Raw genomic sequence first — 22,171 nt, forward strand, 5'->3', positions numbered from 1 at the left:
AACAATCAAATCTTGAACTTGTTCCTAGAGATTTCTTTTAAAAAAAACTTAGAAATTTCAAAACTGAATGTAAATATACCAGGAACTCAGGACTTGGTTGGTGAGAAAGGACTAACGTTTTATGTAGAGCCCAGTGAGAAAAAGACCATGCTCAGTGAGAAAACTACTTGCTCAGGATCACATGGCTGTTGGTGAAGCCAGGAGTTGAATCCTGGTTTGATAGATACTTAGTTTTGCTTTCCAAAAACTATTTCTCATCTCCTCCCTAATTATTTTAAGATACCAGTCTCTAGGGAAAATTTTTTTTCTATTGGTCCTAGAACTCCTGTGTCCTTTGCCTAATTAGATGGTGTGTCTTCTATCAAATACCAACTCATGATGTAGTTGGACTCCATTAAAAAACATTATAAAAGAATTGTTGAGTTGAAGGTTTACGTTGGTGTGCATAAAAATAAGCAGAACTACTCTATAACTCTAAAATAAGCAAGTGATTAATAGTTCATGTGTGTGTTCATTTGACAAATGTTTATTATGTGCCTGGGTGTGCCAAGCACATCCTCATGGAGTCTCAAATGGGAATTACAGAGTTTCTATTATTTTGATCCTGAAGCAGTATACACAGTTTCCAGGCTCTTTAATGACATCACTGTGGTGGTAATGAAGGTAATTTGGCAGAGTAGGAACAGACGAGAAGAAACCCAAGATGCCAGTTTTGAGCAAGGGAGAGTTCAGAGCGAAAGACAGGTGGTAGAGTGAACTCTGATTAGAAGTTTTGTGGGCTGAGTCAGGAGGAGATGTGGGTGTCTTCTCATGCGGCTCCACACCAGTGACTGGGGCCCCTTGCATTGACCTCTAGGCAGAATTATAATGAAGGCTAGGTTTAACCATGACCCCTGAAGAGTCGGGGAGGATCAGGAGGAACGGGCGGTTGGGTAGCACACCGTACTGCCCCTAGTGGGCAGTGTGGAGCAGGCGGGAGGCCGCCCACGTGCAGGGGGTGGACTCTGAGCAGGGGGTGGACTTTGGTGCAGCGCACTCTCCCACTGAAATCAGACATCCCTTTATAAGCTAAGTGGTATTTCTCCACGTTTATTTAAGATCGAGGCTTACAGATCATGATAACTGGGGAATTTTGGTATCGGTGGGGCAATGCAGAAAATTACCCATCCCATTTTTCTTTGTCCTCCCCTGGCATTCAGGGAAAGGTGCTAGATCTCCATCTCTGCAGAAATCTGGTAAAACATGAGCTGACAGTGGAATATGGAGAGCCTTGAGGAGGGGAAAATGGGCAGTTGTTATGGAAATGTGATAGAAATCATGGGAGTGACAGGTAGCTCGTGGGGGTCCAGCTGCGGTGGGGTGTCCCTGGGGTCCGGCATAGAAGGCAGTGCCTTGGCTCTGCGTGATCAGGAAGATCAGGTCCCTGGTCTCCGGGTAGTGGAGGGTGGGGGCACCGCCACCCTCCACTGTCTTCCAGGCTCAGCGTCATTGCCCAGGCCTCTGTGTTGGGAACCCAAGGCCGGGGCTCTGGTGATGAGCCTCCCTCTCTCCCATTGCTGCAGAGGAGCCTGGGTGGTGGTGGGTTTGGCCATGGAATGCCTGGCAAGTGAATGTCCGCTTCGTGCTGACCTTCCAGGCCCCTCTCCGTGTCTGCATGTCCGGGGCCAGGTTGTGTCTGTCGAGTGGCTGCTTTGGTTCATGTGGCTGGCACAGTGCAACCAAGAAGCACCAGTGTGTGCTGGGTACTTCTGAACAGCTGTTGGAAGCATTTTCTGTCTGCTGACATCTTGAGCCACGGGACCTCCCCGGGGATGGTTGGGGGAGCCATAGATGCTTCATGTTACTTACAGTCTGACCTCTTTGGTTTCTTCTCTCCGGTAGGACCTGGTGGGGACGGGACTCCATTCTCCTCTTCATTTTCAGCTTTAGCTTTAGCTCCCACTTGGTCTCCGGGGTGTTCGGGGCCAGCTGATTTGCCAAGCCACTGGAGGGGCAGCTGTGGCCTCTGGCAGGACCGTGGAAACTCCAGAGATTTTCTGTAGGGGTTGACTCTGCCATGGCCCCTGGAATGGCAGGATCCAGTTAGGAAAAGAGAAACCAGTTATTTTGACAGAATTTAACATTGGGAATCAGGAAAGCAGGTCACAGAGGACCTGGTAGTCGCTGACTTCTGGGTCAGCACCAGGGCGTCTCAAAGTGTGGTCCCCAGTCCAGCTGCAAGCACAGCACGTGGGAATGTTAGAAATGCACATTCGAACCGCATCAGACCCTGAGGGTGGGGCCCAGCAACCTGCCCTTCAGCAAGCCTCTGGGTGGCTGAGACTTGAGAACCGCTGGTCAAGTGGACAAAGGGGGAAAAAAAAGGTCACACTTGGGGTGATCAGAACCTAGAAACATGCAGAAGGGACCCTGCGGACCTGAGAACTCAACCTTGGTGGGGAGGGGGCAGTAACTAGCGCTGCCAGTGTCTCCGAGGGGTGCAGTGGGGAAAAAGCTGAAACTGGTATTAACTGCTGTTGGAACCAGCTTCCGGGAAGACTGTTGCCAGGTTAAGCTGATAGGAATAGGAAGCAGGCAGGAAGATGCAGTCCCTTCTCCCTCCACCAGCTTCCCTCCAGCTGTCCATCCAGGTCGAGCCTCCCACAGAACCACTGGCAAAGCAGCAGTGAGGTGTGCTGAGCCCCAGACCCAGCCTCGCAGAGCAGGGTGGGTTGGGAGCAGAGAGACAACAGCTTCAGGAACCAGCCCAGCAAGTAGCCAGTCACACGGAGTCACTGATGTACCTACTGGGTCATTAACCAACAAATAGCTATTAAGTTCTTAAGAGTGCCGGACTGTGCACTCCCTGGGCGCAGAGCATAGGTCGGGCCAGACAAAGCCCTGGCCCTCAGGACGCTTGCATTCTGCAGGGAGGGAGGCAGATGCAAACAGTCGTTGCTCCCCCACTCACCCTTCTGGATGTGTCCGGGGCCCCTTTGTGTGGTAGGCCCTCCGTTCCGTGCTGGGGTGCGGGCACATGTCCAGCTGCAGTGGTTCAAAGAACAGATTTACAACCCATTTCACCAAGCAGCTTAAAACAAGAGTTCTGCCCATCCCAAGTCTTATTAATCACTTCATTCTTGGCCTGGGAGGCAGCTTGCCACTCCTCGGAGCCTCTTGGCTGCCGTAAGTAAGGGTGGTGAATGTGTGCCTGGAAGCGTTCTGCCCCTTCCCCACGGGGCTGAGCCTCTACCTACTTAGGCTAAAGCCTAAATGTGCTCCTCAGTCTCTGGAGGCTAGGGATTGAGCCAGCAATTATGGACTCTCACCAGATGCTAAATGAAAACCAGGGAGGGATGAGTCCTAAATGGTTGTGTTTTGTGCTCTGATCTGGCGGCACCCCTTGTTTCCATGGCTCTCAGAGACTTTTGGACAAGCCGTGGAGCCTAGATCCTGAGAGATGGCACCAGGTCATCCAAGCCAGTAGCAGAAGTAGGGTCCAAACCAGGAGACTTGTCCCCAGACCCTTCCTCTGGCTTCGGGGGTGGGGAGGGGTACATTTCCACTCCAGAGAGCATTCACACACATAGAACATTCTCCGAGCTCCTTGTGGTCTCTTGAGAAGCATGGAGATGGGATAACGAGGCAAATCCATATATATGAAGCATGGGGTAACCTAATCTAATAATTACCACCTCGTTCCTTTGTGGGGTGGGGAGCAAGCTTAGGAGAGCTAGTAAAGGGGGAAATATCCTTTCTCCTCCCTTCTCTTCGGAGACTCTAAGGGAAGCTCAGTAAGTCTGGAAGGAGGATTTATTTATTTATTTTTTTTAAAGATTTTATTTATTTGACAGAGAGACAGCCAGAGAGGGAACACAAGCAGGGGGGAGCAGGAGAGGGAGAAGCAGGCGCCCTGCTGAGCAAGGAGCCCAATGCGGGGCTCGATCCCAGGACCCCGGGATCATGACCTGAGTCAAAGGCAGATGCTTAATGACTGAGCCACCCAGGCGCCCCTAGAAGGAGGATTTATTAGGATTTCACAGCTGAAATCATGTTGTGATGGAGAATGAGAATGAGTCAAAAACTTGCTGTGACCGACCAGAGCTCAGTTGATGCAAGACAGCTGGCTCCCTCCTGGCCCAGGCCAGTATGGGGGGCCCTTGGGAACCAGCTGGGGGCAGAGAGAGGAGGAGGCTGCAACATGACTTGCGGCTGGTCAGCTTTTCCATCAACATGACATCATTCGACATGGCATGGACACAAGCTGCCAGAAGGAAAACCTGAAGATGTGGGCTGTGCGGTGGGATCAGGCGCTAATCAGAACCAGCACCCTCCCCGGGACGGGGGCTGGCTGGCCTGGCTTGCATTAGGGGCAGCCACCCTCCCATGGGGCCAGGCTGCTTGAGCGTGCCAACTGATTGGCTGCTTCTCTGGCATCTCTTCCACTTCTTAGGGGCTCCCTTTCAGACACTCCTGGGGTAGGTACTGTTTAAAACTGCCAGTTGAACTCAGGGCTCCAGAATGGTCTGCACTTCTTACTGCCCTGACAGCTATGAGACCCTCCTCACTCAGGCTGGGCTTCCCATCATGAGTCTTCGGGTGGCTTTCTTCTCGAAGAGAGAGTGTGATATGGAACCGACTTCTTTTTGTGTGATTTAAAATGTCAAAGTAAATTTTAAATCAAGGGGAAGTATTAAGCAGACAGTTACAAAGATGAAAAGCTTCCAAAATGATTATGCTTGGTGAATTGGATAATTCGGTCAGTCTGTGATTGTATATTTTAACATTTTAGAAAAATCTGATAGGTGAACGTGTTGGCATGCCCACGCTCTGCCTGGAGCAGAGCAGTGGTTGTGGTCCTCAGCTCAGGTTCTAGTAACTGTGAGTTGTTTCTGTCCTCTCTTCAGTTGTCTGAGGGATATATTGGGTCAGAGATTTTATGGCGAGATGGGGTGTTACAGGCCTAAAGTGGTGTTTGAAAAGGATCCAGCACAGTGCTTGGCACACAGTGAAAGCTGAATCTGTTCCCTTTTCCTGACCTGCCCCATCTTAATTCAAATTCTCCCAGAAGCAGAGCCTGAATCAAGGATTTGGTGCACATGGTTGATTTAGGCTGTGATCAATCCCAGGAAGCACCAGTAGGAAAGTGAGACAGGAAGGAAGGAAGCTGTGTCAGTCAGGGTTCTGCAGAGAAACAGAACCAATTGGATGTGTGTATATTGATGTTATAGTTTGGAGGCAGCCTAAAGGCAGAATTTCTTCTTTGGGGGTGACTTTAGTCTTTTTCTCATAAAGCCTTCAAGTGATTAGATGAGGCCCACCCACATTATGGAGGGTAATCTGCTTTATTTGAAGTCTACTGATTTAAACATAATCTCATTTAAAAATACTTTTGCAGGGGCACCTGGGTGGCGCAGTCAGTTAAGCATCCAACTCTTGGTTTCGGCTCAGGTCATGATCTCAGGATGGTGAGATCGAGCCCCACGTTGGGCTCTGTGTTCGGTGTGGAGTCTGCTTGAGATTCTCTCTGTCCCTCTCCTTCTGCTCCTCCCTGTGCCTCCCTGCCGTGCTGTGTTGCTAGAAAAAATCAACGACTCTTTAAAAAAATAAAAATACCTTTGCAGTGACATCCAGATCGGGTACTGCAGCCTACTCAAGTTGACACATAAAGTAAACCATCACAGCAGCCAAACAGAAGGTGTGTTGTTGTTGAATCCTGCTGGGGAACCCTGACAGTCCATGGGGAGCACCCTTCCTAGTTACCCCACCCAAGGAATGAGGGAGCTGGGCTTCTGCAGTACTGAGGTCTGCTGCAGGGACTTTCGTTCTCTGGCACTTCTGGTCTGCCATACATGTGGACAGAGCCACCAGAGAAGGCTCTCAGGAGGTACAGGTACTGGCAATTACAAGTTGGGCTGGACAGCAGAGAAATGGTACAAGCCAAGAGGATATGGGTGGGTCATTGATCCTTTCTGCTCTGTCTTTCTGTGATCATTTCTACCCTGGCTTTCTCTGAGCTCAGCTAGCTTATCACTGGCAAGAGGGTTCACACTCTCTGTTCTCCCCATGCCCACCCTTCCCAAGGGAGGGCAGCTCTTGCACCTGGGAGGAAGGCCAGGGAGGGGTCCACTCAACAGCTACCATGTTGGTTTTGCCTGGCTCATCTTCCAGCAATGTCCATCTCTAGCTCTGGACTTGCTAAACATAACTTGGAAATACAATCCATATATACTTATCCTTTCTTACTGTTTGGCTGTTGCTCAGGGAAATTGTCATGAGTAGAAAGTAAATGGGCCAGAGTTTAGTTCTGGATCACTGCATGTATTGGGTTCTGCTGTCTGGGCATTCAAAAAATTTCAAAAGTGCACCAAGAACCAGTGTGGTAGGAATAGCCCTACAGTGGAGGTTAGGAGGGTTCTAGACTCAGCTCTGTGGTGGATGGCCCTCTGGCCTGGAGCAAGTCTGGCTCCCTTTTGGGGCCTCAGTTCCTCATCTGAGAAATGAAGGTTTTGAGCCAGATGGCCCCTGGATTGCCCTGAAGCTTTGACATTCTATGTGTCTGCCCCGTTCCCTGGTGTTGCCAAAGGAGCCGGTGTGTAACTCTTGTCTGGGCTCCCGTGTTTTCTCTGTCATGTTACTTTCCCATAGGCATTCTTTTCTTCTTCACTACTATATTGCCTTCGATTATCCAGGTCTCAGGTCCCCCGGTGACCCAGCCTCGCCTTGGCAATCAGCTGTTTGCTGAAATAAACAAGTTGGGGCAGACCGGCCCTTGCTGACCAGGAATCCGCCAGCTCTGCATGGCAAGATCCCTGAGATGGCAGAGGCCCAGGAAAACCATTAGACGCATCCAAAATACACCCTGTGGCAGCTGCAGAAGGCCTGTCCTGGTCACTTTCCTCCCTCCTGGCTCGGACCTCCTCTGGGGGCTGATTCCTTTGATGTTATTAAAAGCCGGAGCCACCCCCACTGCCCTGCTTCACATACTTAATGTGGGCAGGTGTGGGCTGCTCTTTACTGGGGCAAGAACCCAGCTTCCAAGGGGCTGGTTCGTGGAGACAGGGTCATCTGTTTTCCCATGGCTCTGCAGCCTCGTCTGGGCATTTGGGGGGACAGAATATTCCCTCTCTCTCACTTTAAAAATGCCACATTCCCCTGAATCCACAAAGCAGTTAAAAAGTAAAAAGGGTCCCCGAGGGCTGATCTCTGCTGTGGTACGGAAAAGCAGTGAAATAGGTCTATTGACACTGACACCCTACTCGCCTAATGAAGCACATTGTTGTAGGGTGACTGACTGAAATTATGAAAGGAAGACCTTTTGTGTTCATCCAGTGTGCATCCTGTATTGTGACCTTTTTTAAGTTTCAGATTGTGTCCCGGTAGGTTCTGCTATTCCTGACATTACGTGTTCAGGAATAGGTGAGGGGTTTTTCTCCTCAGGAGTGCAGCTCAGTACGCCTGAGCACAGGCCCCTCAGTGCTCATGATTCTGTTGAAATGATAGACACTGTAATATACGCGATCCGTATACTCAGCTCCCTGGGAATAAAGTCAGCTTTAGCCTCGGTCTGAGTTTCCGTGAGCGCCATGAGGGCAGGGCTTTGCGGGGCTGTTCTGTTGTGGCCTCTGAGGGTAAACAGGGGAAGAGCAGGGCTTTTCTATCCCCTGTGCCTGGAACAGTGCCTGGCACATAGTCGGTGCTCGGGGGACGTGATGACACATGGTCATAGAGCACAAGTCAACATCTGGGAATTATTGGGTTAATTGCTCCTTTGTGTTGGGCATATATCCCATTGCTTTATAGGAATCGGGATTATGTGCAGCCGTGATAATTTCTGCAGTTTCTAGTAATATTCTGTAGGTTCACCTTGGTGTGAAGGACGCCAACTGTGCTGGGCTCAGCTAATTATTGATGTGTACATTGGTGACTCAGTTGGTAACTCAGGGGATTTAAGACAGGGAGAGCCATAACATGTGATACACAGAGCATCACCGGGAAGGCAGGGGGCGGCCCGATTGTCTCTCGATTCTGTGAGGACGCTGGCTGCGTGCTTCTCTCCAAGAGGGTGTTGACGTGGGCTGCAGCCCTCGGTTGCAGTGGGGAGGCAGGAAGCATTACCAAGTGTGCTTGTGAGCCTGAGAAGGGGGAGCGCAGGTGGCCTTGTCCCCACATGTGAGTCCTTGCTGACGTCTTGACCTTATTTATCGGCAGGCCTCAATTACGTTCTGACGGCTGATGTGGACAAAAAGGCAAAGGGCCAGTTGCCCAGGGTCTACTTTGTGTTGCTGGGAGAGTCCGTGGGTCAGATCACAGAGAAGCTGCAGCTGGTCCACATGGAGGAGACGTGTCATCACTACGTGGCCCATGTGAAGGTCAGTCCTCCCTTTTCTTCTCTAGCTTTGATCTCTGTGGATATTCATTGAGAACTAGTGGAAGCTACTTTTATTGTGTGTTATATATGCTCTGACTTCAAACATTTTATTTCACAAGGGGGAGAACGTTCGTTTCTTCTTTTCAAGTTGGAGTCTGACAGCCCTTTTATTTTTCTTACTGTGCTGGTTTCAGCCTCTGAGGGGAGTTATGGTGGGCCAGGAGACCAGTGACACTCCCTGACCTTGACTTGTCCTTTTGGGAGGCTTCTCATCCTCTTCCTTCTTTTGAAGCTCTGTGGTCTTCTCAGAGGAGAGCCATAGAAGTCCACGTGTCTGGGTCGGCAGTGGTGCTGGATCACACTGCACCTGACGGCTTTCTCAGTGGTCCACTACATGTTAGCTCATAGTGACATGGTTAAGGTGTTTTAAAACTAGTAGGATTCAGTTTTTATCCTTTGATTACTTTCTGTTTATTTTAGGAGTGCTTTTTTTGGCCCCCTTTCCTTCTCACTCTAAATAAACTTTCAAATGTTTTTTCCCTCTTGAGATTGTTTGTTAAATACACTTTGCTGCTAATTCAGGAGGCCAGGCTTTGATTAGCCCCAAAGTGGCCCCTGCGTAGACAGGTGCTGACAGGGTGGGAGTCCTGGTGGTGCCCAATGCTGCCGGAATAGCCAGGCATCAACCCACAGGCAGAGAGCCCAAGAGATAGAAGGACCCACACAAACACACCACATGGTGCATTCAATGAATATGGCTTTTGGAGTAACACAGACCTGGTGTGTGTCCAGCTGGATGAGTACTTTGACCTCTGTGTGTCTCAGTTTCTGCATCTCTAAAATGGGCACATGTACCGAAAGGACCTTGCATGGAGTCTGACCCCCAGCAGGCACTCAGCATTATTATCTGTTTGGGCCATATGTAATTGCCAATATTCTAACATTCTTGACTTAGGAAAATGGTATTTTCATGTAGTTCAACCTAATATTAGCCAGGGGCTTTCTGGGCAATAGTAAAAATAGTCCACGGATTAGAATCTCATTCCGTTTTTGAGTCATTAGTGCCAGAGCAGGAGAGTAACAGCTGCTTCTGGATTGTATATAGAGAAATGCCCCCCACATCCATGGCACTTGGTCTGGCCTAGAGCCCATGAGTCCATGCCCCTGAGATGCTTTTCAGCGGGCCTGGGCTATATCTCTTTGCCAGGACTCGTGCTGGGGCCTGCCCAGACCTCTGCCCTATGGCCCAGTGAAGGCCATTTATAAAGGGGCTCATGCTTCTGTTAAGCCAACCAGCCACTCGCGTCTCTAGGTCTTAGATTACATTGGCTCATGTGTGCCCTTGGGGATGTGAGGCTGCCCAGGACAGGCTCACATCTGCATACTGCAAGACCTTTAAGTGCCTGTGCTTGGTGTCTCCATACTTCCCAGAGGTGGGGCATCTTCCCTCGGGCTTCCTCATGCCGGGTCTCTTCCACAAATGCTTTCCTTCAGGGCTCTTGGCGCCTTGACTTTTTGCTTTGGCTGAGGGGTTGCCCTCCATGTCTTGGCCTCAAGATAGGGCCCCAAAGAGCCTGCAGGCCTTTGCAGAGTGCACTCAGGGAAGAGCAGTAATGAGGTACCGGCCAGAGGCGGGGCTGTTTTTGTGGTGGCCTCTGGGGGTAAACGGGAAGAGCGGGGCTGCCCGAGGCTGTTGGTCCTGCTACTTCCTGATAGCCAGGGCTGCCAGAGTTTAGCAAATAAACATAAAACCTTCCTCATTAAATCCAAAAGTCAGATAAACAGCGAATCATTGTTCTCAAAGAAGTGTGGCCCAAAGAGTGCATGGGATATACTTAAACTAAAAATGATTTGTTGTTTATCTGAAATTCAGATTTAACTGGGCATTCTGTTGGAAGATTCAACCTTCCCGATACCCTTCACCCCACGGTTTGGCACTTCTCCATTTGATCAAAACACGGTTGACAGGGGTTCCCTTCCCCTGGGTGAGCCACACAGCCCCCAAAGGGACCAAGTGGGAACACTGACTCTGGAGCCTGTGGGGCAGCTGGTCCCCCGACAGATCCCCATGCCCATGCTCGCTCCTTGGTGCCTGGGATGCCAGGAGATCTGTGCTCACGGGCCCTGAGAGCCCCTCCCTGAGGGTGAGTCTGTGGAAACCTCCCCCAGGGAGTTTTTAAAGCAAATCACTGGACACCAGTTGTGCTAGAATGAAATTCTGGAGGGGCTTGCCTGGATGGCTATGTGAGCGCAGCCTTGGAGTAAACGGCAGAATTCCTGAATGGACACCTCTAGAACAAGGCCACCGATGTGTTTCTCCGAGGAGCCGGTGCCAAGAGTACAGTACTTTCATACTTGGATATATTTCTTCATGAGCTTTCTTGGTTCTTCCGTGATACGATGTTTCCGATTCACCAACGTGTGAGATAAATGTGTAGAGTTGTGCGTTTAATTGTAGAGTTCTTTCCTATTTAAATGTCATTTTCTTTTACCTCTGTGTCAGCGTGTAGAACACAAAAAGAATAAAAAAAGAAAAAAAAATCTAAACCCACAAAGGAACCATGGCTGTCAAGAAGAGAGATGGAGATGGTGGTCGCAAGATTTTGGGGGGTGACAGCAGCCCAGGAGCGCAGACCAAGCACACAGCTCTCTGTGATGATTTGGGTCATCTTGGGGAAGAGCCAGAGAGTGGTCCAGTACATCAGATCTAGAGAAGTTTGGATGTGATTAGTACTTGGCTGTTTTCTCATACAAGGACATGGGGGTGGTGGAATGCGTCAGGAAAGCACAGGCTTCTGTGGCCTTTATGGTTCAAGAGGCAGCATGCCTGTTAAGTGGTGCTCAGGTGGCTGATCATTCTTAGCCACCAGGAAAGTTTATTGACCAGTTGTTGTCTGGGCTGTAGCAGAGGACGCTGGTGAATGGCCCCATTAGGGCGAACACTCATGAGCTGGCTGATGGTACATGTGGCCCAATGGCCCACCTGGCCAAGGAAGCAGCAGGCCTGGCCCTGGTGTGTCCATTGTGGGAAAACTGCTGGGGAGGCCATGGCCCTTGTTGGGGTCGAGGCAGGCAACAAGGGTGGGGTGGGAGTGGCAGCAGGTGGCCTCCTGGAGTGGGGACTGGGGACTGGGAGCTGGTCATCTGGGCCTGAGGGCATGGCATAGCCTCTGCTGCAAGTGGGGCCTTCTTGATGGGCTGGCTCTCGGCTTTGTAGACACTGACGGAAGGTAAACAAAAGTGCCCCGGCTTATCGCACACCATATGGCTTGCAGACTGTGAGGCAGGCACGAGGGGCTGGGTGTGTTTTGTTTAGGCTATCTTTAGGTTTTTTTGGTTTTTTTTTGCTTTTTTGCTTTAAGCCTATTCCAATCTTTTTTTTTTTTTTTTTGGTCTCTCTCTTCCTCCTTTTCCCTAGAAGTTTTCTTGCCATATATGGTGATAAGTATCTCTATCGTGGAAGACTGTTTGAGCTAACACCTGCCTCCCAGACTAGCTGTGTTGTCCCACACTTTGTTCCCTTCTCAGCCCTGGTGGGGCCTGCAGGACGTACAGAATTGCATGATAAGCCCCATCTTCCTCTGGCTCCACCCACCTGGGGTGCCGGGTCCATTCTCAAAGGCTCACTGGGGCCTGCAGAGCTGAGGCAGGTCAGGCTGCTTCCCTGGCCTCTTGGCCTCAGAGTCCACATGCCCTAGGTTATCTCCCCTCCTCCCCCAGATAAGCCCAGTTTTGGGGATTGGCTCCCTCCTACTAGTGAAGTGGGCTGGAGGCGTCTCGGGGGTCTTCCCAGTCACAGGTGAAAGCCCTTGCAGGTCCACTCAGCCTCAGGGCTCTCCACAAGCTGGTCTCAGCTCACACTGCTAGCGTCATCTTCCTCATGATAACACACATGCTCTGGGCTCTTGTCCAGGTTGAACTGACTCCTTTTCTTCTGGAAGGTGCCTCGTGTGGTTCCGAACCTTGCTTCTCGGGCTCACCCCAGTGTCTCTGGCACCTCAGTGATCAGAGTCCCCATTTTTGTCAGATCCATGAAAAACCACATACCCCCTACATGGTTTTTGCTTTTTTTTTTTTTAATTTTTATCTTAAACACACACCTCCTGTGGTATCTTATTTCATATTTTTTCTTTAAATCAGCTGACTTTTTGCCTCAAAATAATTTGAAACAGAAACTTTGTACCCCCCTCTACCAATTATTCTATACCAAACAGAAAGTAACTATAAAAGTAAATACATTGAAGACAAAACAATGTCATCGAACCCTAACTGGATTTCATCGTTTGCCAAAGTCTGTGAAGAAGCCGCCCACTCTTCCTGTGTGTGAGAAGGGGAAATTATGGAGTGCTAGGGAAGTGTTAAAGACGTCCTGGCAACCATACTGAACTCTCCCCCTGACGCAATCAGAAGGACTGGAAGGGTGCTGACCGGGGAATACTTTCCAAATATGTGGGTCCTGATATAGTGCCATGGAAAACCGTGTCCTGGGCCCTGTCCAGGAAGGCCTGGCCGTGCTCTGCTTTGACAGAGTACACCTCATCCCTCTTGCCTGCTGAAGGTTGTCTGTTCAAGGCCCCGTCAGTCCACAGCTGGCCATTGTCATGAGCCCACGGGACGCCGCCGGCAACCGCCTGTCTCCTGGGAGCTTCTTTCATGCCGCCTCATTCTGGTTTTGGGGATGATAGGCACAAAACCAATACTCGTCCAACCGAGCCTTGTTGAAGTGACTTGTTGGGTCAGCTGGAGTGAGGGGTCCCAGGGAGTATCTTGTCAGGGTGGGGCCTGCCCGCCTCCCTGGGAACCTGCTGCTGGGAGGTGGTGGTGTGAGGTGGCAGGGAAGAGTTGCGGGCGCAAGGCCCAAGCTGAAGACCAAATAAGCATGACCTGTCATTGCTCCGTTGTTTTAGGGTCTCTGTCTATTTACCGGGGTAACAACCGTGCTCCGGCCTCAGGTCTTGCATGGTGCCTTGTGAAGCTGGCCCTCTTAGGCCAGATGCTTGTGTGTGCTGGGCAGGTGAGGGCCTCTTCAGGAGCTGGGGATCAGGGCAACAGCCTGAGTCTCTACAGGGAGGATGGGGAGAAGCCCAGGCCCAGCCGAGCATGGCGTCGGTGACATCATTCCCAGCTCTGAGGATCAGCCACCCCTCTAGAGGCCTTCAGAAGACTTTCAGTGAGCAAAGCCATGTGTCAGACGCTGTCAAAAGAGCCAAGAACAAGGATTAATGTAAAAAGGGGAAAAAAAGCCCCCACCCCAACCCAGACAAGGGAATATGAATGCGCACTGGCTTTCCTGAGTAGCTGCAGATGTTCATGCGGTTGTGCTTTTATGTTGCTGGAGGGCTCTTCGAGGGAGTTCAAACCTAAGGAACTGCAGCTCCTTTGTTGCTTGCGGGGGCAGATGGTCGACTCAGCCTGGCAAAGGGCAGGGCGTCTCGGGCCACCAGGGCTCCTCAGAGGTCACGCCGTGGGCTCTGCCCAGGTGGTCCAGTCTGTTTCTGTTTTCTCATCCAACGAGATGCTCTGCTCACATGACAGCCTCTGAGTTTGCAGGGCTTGGCTGTACTGAATGCAGTAGTCAGATGTCGGAGGCTTTTATTTTCCTAAGTTTACGAAGCACATAGTTAAGGGAGATTAAGTTGGAGTGTGTAAGAACTCCATGAGGACGGGAAAATAGCAAAATTTCCTTTTTTATCTGGAAAATACCCTGTTAAACCTTATCTTGATAAGTCAAAGACATAGCTAAAAAAAAAAAAAAAGTTGTAAGATTTGGGGAAAAGGGATGCAGATCTTAGATGGAGGAAGTCATCTTAAAACCATTTTAATCGGTAATATATGTACATAGTTAAAACATTTTTATTAACTGTACTAAACGGTATACAGAGAAAGGACATCTCTCAGCCACTCTATTTCTCTTTCAGAGGCTACCATGATTCCAGTTTCTTGTGTGTTTTTCAAGTGCTGGTCAATAGACACAAAGTTGTGTGCATCTACCCCTTTTTACACGGATGGCAGAGTGCCACGGGACACAGTGGTGCAGCTTACTTTTTTCTTCTCGAATGTCCAATAAGATGGATAAACAGATTTTGGTAAATCTGTACAATGGAGTACCGCTCAGCAATGACAGTGAACTACCAATGTACGCAATCACATGTGTATGCACGTGTGTATAACGTGTGATAATGTATATACACATGTATGCAATAACATGACGAATCTCAAAAGCATGATGCTAAGTGAAAGAGATCAGACGTAAAAAGCTACTAGCAGTATAGGGGTTCCATTTATATGACATTGTGGAAAAGGCCAGCTACAGAGACAGAAAGCAGATCAGTGGCTTTGGGGGCCAAGAATGGGGAGGAGATGGGGATGATTAAGTGCATAGAGGCAAGAGGGACCTTTTTAGGGTGATGAAGATATTCCGGATCACAATTGTGGTGATGGCTATATGATTGAATACATTTATTAAAGCTCATCAAAGTGCATAGTTAAAATTGGTAAATGTTACTGTTTGTAAATCATATTCCCATCAAACTTATTTTTTAAAAAATGGATCCTGAGGGTTGTTCCATATTGGTGCATGAAGTTTCCCTGTTCTCTTTCATGTCTGCATGGTGTCCTGTTGAAAGACTATCCCTTCATTTATTTAACCTGTCCCGGGGTTCTTCTCAATGCCAGCTCCAGCCTGACTTCATCTGGAGTTTATAAATCAGCAATCTCACTTTGCTTCTCTAGATGTGGTTCAGGGTCCCTTTTCAGAAAACCCTCAACCTGCCTTGGGAAGGGGGATGAAATGTGAATGAAATCCCCTCCACCTACAGTCATTTCTTCTTCCCTGCTTCAGGTCTTATAGTGTCCTGGTTGAGGGTTTGTTAGGGACCCTGAAGAGGACAGATGGAGGGGCCCGAGTGGTCCCTGAGGTGGCCTTGGACAGGTGTGTTAGGGAGGATGATGAGCCTTCCCACCATGGGGTGCCCAAGAAAAACTGGGGGTATCCTTCTTCATTCCTGCAGTTATCTTTGTCCCTTTGGCAGGTCCTCTTTGGCCAGGGGTGGCACAGGTAGCCTGAGTGTTTGCTAAGGGCATGCTAAAAAGTAGGGCATGGGAAGTGGGGAGGCTGAGATGGGTCGAACTGATGTGTGGGGAGCTGCCATCATTGTTCAGCTCAGTTGTAAAGCTGCTCAGTTGATGCACTCTGGTCACACAGATGTCACTAAGGAGCTGGAGCCTGGGCTCTGCAGACCATGCTTGAAGCCCCCAGAGTGTGGTTACTTTGACCACCTCCTCCAGGAAACCATGTTGTGCATAGCTGGAGAGCAAATTGGGGAGGTGTGACAAAATCAGGGGGTGTGGTGGATGTTCCACATGGGTGTTGATATCCTCTGTGAGTACCATGTGGCCATTGATTTCTTTGCTGGGTGGAAAGAAGTCTTCGGCATTTGGACAGTGCTGCAGGAGACCTTATGATTAGTGAAGGTACAATAATTCTAATACAGCTTTGCCCACCTCACCTTTTTTTTTTTAAAGATTTATTTATTTATTTTAGAGAGCATGAATGAGTGGGGGGGAGGGGCAGAGGGAGAAGCAGACTCCCCGTTGAGCAAGGAGCCAGATATGAGGCTCAGTCCCAAGACCCTGGGATCATGACCTGAGATAAAAGCAGACTCTCCTTTTTTAAAAATTTTTTTATTGTTATGTTAATCACCATACATTACATCATTAGTTTTTGATGTAGTGTTCCATGATTCATTGTTTGTGCATAACACCCAGTGCTCCATGCAGAATGTGCCCTCCTCAATACCCATCACCAGGCTAACCCATCCTCCCACCCCCCTCCCCTCTAGAACCCTCAGTTTGTTTTTCGGAGTCCATCGTCTCTCATGGTTCGTCTCCCCCTCTGATTTCCCCCGCTTCATTCTTCCCCTCCTGCTATCTTCTTTTTTTTTTCTTAACATATATTGCATTATTTGTTTCAGAGGTACAGATCTGAAATTCAACAGTCTTGTACAATTCACAGTGCTCACCATAGCACATACCCTCCCCAGTGTCTATCACCCAGCCACCCCGTCCCTCCCACCCCACCCCCCACTCCAGCAACCCTCAGTTTGTTTCCTGAGATTAAGAATTCCTCATATCAGTGAGGTCATATGATACATGTCTTTCTCTGTTTGACTTATTTCGCTCAACATAATACCCTCCAGTTCCATCCACGTCGTTGCAAATGGCAAGATCTCATTCCTTTTGATGGCTGCATAATACTCCATTGTATATATATACCACTTCTTCTTTATCCATTCATCTGTTGATGGATGTCTTGGTTCTTTCCACAATTTGGCTATTGTGGACATTGCTGTTATAAACATCAGGGTGCACGTACCCCTTCGGATACCTACATTTGTATCTTTGGGGTAAATACCCAGTAGTGCAATTCCTGGATCATGTGCTAGCTCTATTTTCAACTTTTTGAGGAACCTCTATACTGTTTTCCAGAGTGGCTACACCAGTTTGCATTCCCACCAACAGTGTAGGAGGGTTCCCCTTTCTCCGCATCCCCGCCAACATCTGTCATTTCCTGACTTGTTAATTTTAGCCATTCTGACTGGTGTGAGGTGGTATCTCACTGAGGTTTTGATTTGGATATCCCTGATGCCGAGCGATGTTGATCACTTTTTCATGTGTCTGTTGGCCATTTGGATGTCTTCTTTGGAAAAATGTCTGTTCATGTCTTCTGCCCATTTCTTGATTGGATTCTTTGTTCTTTGGGTGTTGAGTTTGATGAGTTCTTTTGGATACTAGCCCTTTATCTGATATGTCATTTGCAAATATCTTCTCCCATTCTGTCGGTTGTCTTTTGGTTTTGTTGACTGTTTCTTTTGCTGTGCAAAAGCTTTTTATCTTGATGAAGTCCCAGTTCATTTTTGCCCTTGCTTCCCTTGCCTTTGGTGATGTTTCTAGGAAGAAGTTGCTGTGGCTGAGGTCACAGAGGTTGCTGCCTGTGTTCTCCTTTAGGATTTTGATGGACTCCTGTCTCACATTGAGGTCTTTCAACCATTTGGAGTCTATTTTTGTGTGTGGTGTAAGGAAATGGTCCAGTTTCATTCTTCTGCATGTGGCTGTCCAATTTCCCCAACACCATTTGTTGAAGAGACTGTCTTTTTTCCATTGGACATTCTTTCCTGCTTTGTTGAAGATGAGTTGACCATAGAGTTGAGGGTCCATTTCTGGGCTCTCTATTCTGTTCCATTGATCTATGTGTCTGTTTTTGTGCCAGTACCATATTGTCTTGATGATGACAGCTTTGTAATAGAGCTTGAGGTCCAGAATTGTGATGCCACAGCTTTGCTTTTCTTTTTCAACATTCCTCTGGCTATGCGGGGTCTTTTCTGGTTCCATACAAATTTTAGGATTATTTGTTGCATTTCTTTGAAAAAAGTGGATGGTATTTTGATGGGGATTGCATTGAATGTGTAGATTGCTCTAGGGAGCATTGACATCTTCACAGATGTCATGAGTTTTTTATAGTTTTCTGAGTACAGATTCTTTGCCTCTTTGGTTAGATTTATTCCTAGGTATCTTATGGTTTTGGGTGTAATTGTAAATGGGATCGACTCCTTAATTTCTCTTTCTTCTGTCTTGTTGTTGGTGTATAGGAATGCCACTGATTTCTGTGCATTGATTTTATATCCTGCCACTTGACTGAATTCCTGTATGAGTTCTAGCAGTTTTGGGGTGGAGTCTTTTGGGTTTTCCACATAAAGTATCATATCATCTGCAAAGAGTGAGAGTTTGACTTCTTTGCCGATTTGGATGCCTTTTCTTTCTTTTTGTTGTCTGATTGCTGTGGCTAGGACTTCTGATACTATGTTGAATAGCAGTGGTGATAGTGGACATCCCTAAAGGCAGACTCTCAACCGACTGAGCCACCCAGGAGCCCCACCTCACCTTTTTTTTTTTTTTTTCCTGGAAATAAGACTGCTATAAATACAGAGCCATGGCATTGACACTAGTAGTTTATCATAGGCTTGTTTTTTGTACTTTGTATGAGACAAGCCTTATGTCAATTGTGGGTGAAATTTTCATTTTAAGAGACAGCTTTCTCTTTATAGTTATGTACTCTAGGTTTAGTATGTTGTTGATACCCTCTAACACTAATATTCTTCTGAAATCACACATGATAATGTGTTCTGTCCTACTGGTTTTGTCCCTGTATTTGAGATATGATTTTAAAGGGTTACAAGGATTTTCTCTACCCCTCAAACCTAAAGCTTCCATGTTTATTATAAGAGTGATTTCCTTCAAAGTAATTATCTTTCAGTAGTTCCTGTTTTGGAATTTCCTTCATGGTTTATTCACTTTTTTAAAAAATGAAGATATAATTGACATATAACATTAGATTAGTTTCAGGTGTGCATAGTGGTTTGCTCTATGTATGCATTGCAGAATGGCCCCTACAGTAAGTCTAGTTACCATCTGTCACCACACGTAGTTATAAATTGATTTAAGATTTACTCTTGTAGCAACTTTCAAATATTATTAACTGTAGCACATACTGTATATTATATCCCCAGGACTTATTTATTTTAAAGCTGGACATTTGTACCTTTTGACTCCCTTCACCCATTTTACCCACCCCCCCATCTCTAGCAATCATCAGTCTGTTCTCTATCTGGAGTTGTGTTTGTTTTAGGCTCCACATATAAGTGAGATCTTAAGGTATTTGTCTTTCTCTGGCTGACTTATTTCACTTAGCATGATGCCCTCAGGGTCCATGCATATTGTTGCAAATGGCAGGATTTCCATCTTTTTTATGGCTGAATAATATTCTTGTATGTGTGTGTTGTGTGCACCACATCTTTATCCATTCACTCATCGCTGGACACTTAGGTTGCTTCCATATCTTGGCTGTTGTAAATAACGCTACAATGAACATGGGAGTATAGATAATCCTTTCAAATTAGTGTTTTTGTTTTCTATGGGTGAATACCCAGGATTGGAATTACTGGATCATATGGTAGTTCTGTTTTTAAATGTTCACTTTTAATTAATGATAAACTTTTGGAGTTCATTTGAATTTAAAAAACAGCAGGATTTCTCTGTGCTCCTCTCTAGTAGATCATAGTTTATTTGGGAAAAAGTGAGGTGTGGTAATGTGGAAATTAGTAAAGAATTTGGTAAGTAACCCCTTGGAAAATGATTCTTCCTAAAAGAAGAATTCCCACAATAGCAGAAGCCACAAACATGAGTCGAGTATTTACTTAGTATGTGTCAGTCATTGTCCATTACTACTTTTACTCTTCATTTTCTCCTCACACTAACATGAGAGGTAGTTACTATTGTTGGCCTTCTTGGGGGGGATTTAGAAGACAAGGCGTAGAGGAGTGAAGGAACTTGCTCAGGACCTTCCAGCTGACAAGGAGCAGAGGTGGGATTTGAACCCAGCAAGTATGGTTCCCAAGGTTGGGCTCTTCACCAACACACTGTAGCCCCTCTCATAAGCATAAGCCACAGCGAACGGAGTACTTGTATGCCAGGTACTCTTCTAAGGGCTCTGCACGGATAAAGAGGGTATGTGATTTGCCCAGCGTTGCAGAACTAGCGAAAGCCTTTACTGGGATGAGCATGTGGCCCCACAGGCAGGCCACCACAGGTGGCAACTGTTGATGAGCACGTTGTGGAGCGATAGTGGGCTGCACCTGGTAGTGTGTAACAGCCAGCTCTCAGGGGAGCGGACCTGACCTGGAGCATTTTGCCAGTCGGCCTGGTATGAATATTCCCACCATGGCTGATTTCATCCTATCAGTGTGACATCACTGGATGTGGCATTAGGAAGAAAGGCACTGTAGCGTGCTATTGTATAGTATTTCCACACCATACATGCGAGACTATGCCAGATCTGATAACAGTAAAACATAATAAAATAACTAGGAAGTGAGGAGTTTTGAGTATTTATTACCCACCTTTAACTTAATATAATTCGCTTGATTATAAGCTTATGCAATTTAATAGTGGCTGTTATCACCACTAGCTCATGCACTTTCTGAAAATTGAACAGTTGGCTCTTGCAAGCCTACTGCAGAATGTTCCACTGCGTGACCACTGTGTCTGCTGTGTTTGTCTCTAAGTTGATAGTATCACTCACGTCCTGCCTTACACACTGTGTTTGTCTCTAAGTCGATAATATCACTCACGTCCTGCCTTACACACAGATGTTTGATTATCAGAGCCTTTCATTCTTGTTTCCTGTGTTTTTTTTAGATTGACAAATACTAGGAAAGTTAAATTTGCAGGGTTAGTTTAACCACCAGACCACAGCTTTTCTATTTGTACATTTGGTTCAGAGACACTCTGCATTGTGATTGAAAATTTTAGATGGTTTAATAATTTCCAGTTAAAATAATGAACAGGATTTTATTTAAATTTATCGAGGTAGCCATTCCTCACTCCCTACCCCATATGCATGTTGGGATCCTGTTCAGCAACCCCTCTACACACCAAAGAGTAATGGGCTGATTGTTCAGTTGTCTTGGAGGAGAGAAGGGGCCTGGTGAAGGGGAGATTACCTCCCTTAGGCCAGTTTAAACCCTAGCAATCCCCTTACCTCTGGAGACTGAGTTTGGCCTAGTCCTGATTAGTGTAAGGTAGGTTGGATGCACCGTGAGGCTTTCTTCAGCCCCTTGGTTTTCTTGCTTGGTCATTTGATCAAGTAGAACCTTCGGGCTGGTCCTGCCCTTTTGTTACCAATTGCACTAATCAGAAGCACCATATCAAGGTGGCCCAAATTGTACTATTATGCTTTTCTTGGTTGTCTTCACTCCCTCCCGAGGCCTCCATTCCGAAAGCCATCTGGAGGGTTCTCTGGCCTAATAAATGAGCGCCACACGAATCAAGAAGCACCAGGCCTGGGAACCACCCTTCACTGTAGCAGCTGGTCCACCAGACCACATAATCCTTGCTGTCTCTTCCCAAGTGGAGCATTTGCATCTGAAACATGTCCAGCTCCATGTGGGAGGGCCCACGGTGGGCCGAGTGGACCCAGCCACAGTGTCTCCCTGCAAAGGCAGTGGACCTTGCCACCAGCTCGCTGGGCACCCAGTGCTGTCTCCGAGGCTGGCCATAGGCACCTGGAGGGAAGGGCTCAAGCCCAGACTGATAATGAGAGTCCTGTGTTTGGGTGCGAGCTGCAGTAAGGGGGAGTGGAGGAAGAGAGCTCCCTTTGTGCTGTGTTGCACGTCAGGATAGGCTATGGATAAAGACATCTGTCAGAGGGTGAGGATTCTTACTGGGTGGAAGGGTCAGGGGGGCGGGGGGCGGTCCAAGGAATTCTTCTTCTGAGGAAAATTGCAAGCCAGCTAAGGATTTGAAGAGATGACTATAATAATAGGATCATTTGCTTCCCACCGCATCTCCTCTGCTCCCTGGAGCCGAGGCGAATTTCAGCTCCTGCGAGGTAAGGCATTGATTGGGTCATTCGTGGGCCTTCCAATACCATGACCTCTGCAAGGACCCCCCAGTTCACCCTGCACACTGAATGCAGCATGATACCCTTGGCTTTTGCAGGAGTTCATTCAGCCACCAGGAAGGGAGTCCTGGCTACAGGGGCTTAAGCACATCAGTTGACCTTCCCCCACGTTGTAAGACTTATAGGAGGAAGAGAGGTTGCTGGTGCTCTTTCAGAGGCTCAAGGATGCGATTCTCATGACCTTTCACTTATCCAGGAAGTATGTAGTGAGTGCCTACCATGTCCTGGGCCATGTGGGCCTTCAGGTCCATCCATGAGCAGACAGAAATCCATGCCCTTTGGGAGCTTACATGCCAGTGGAGAGA

General features: G+C 47.8%; 1 protein-coding gene across 1 annotated transcript in view; it reads left to right on the forward strand.

Moving 5' to 3' along the window:
- ITGA9 (integrin subunit alpha 9) overlaps nt 1-22,171 on the forward strand; it is a 346,914-nt gene that overhangs the window by 84,501 nt on the left and 240,242 nt on the right. The window contains exon 15 of the mRNA XM_034991993.1: nt 8,191-8,351. Coding sequence (XP_034847884.1) covers nt 8,191-8,351 — 161 coding nt within the window. The remainder of the gene's footprint in view (nt 1-8,190; nt 8,352-22,171) is intronic.

Source organism: Mirounga leonina, unplaced genomic scaffold (genome assembly GCF_011800145.1).
Source record: "Mirounga leonina isolate KUSES-001 unplaced genomic scaffold, KU_Mleo_1.0 Mir_115, whole genome shotgun sequence".
NCBI classification, from domain to species: Eukaryota; Metazoa; Chordata; class Mammalia; order Carnivora; family Phocidae; genus Mirounga; species Mirounga leonina.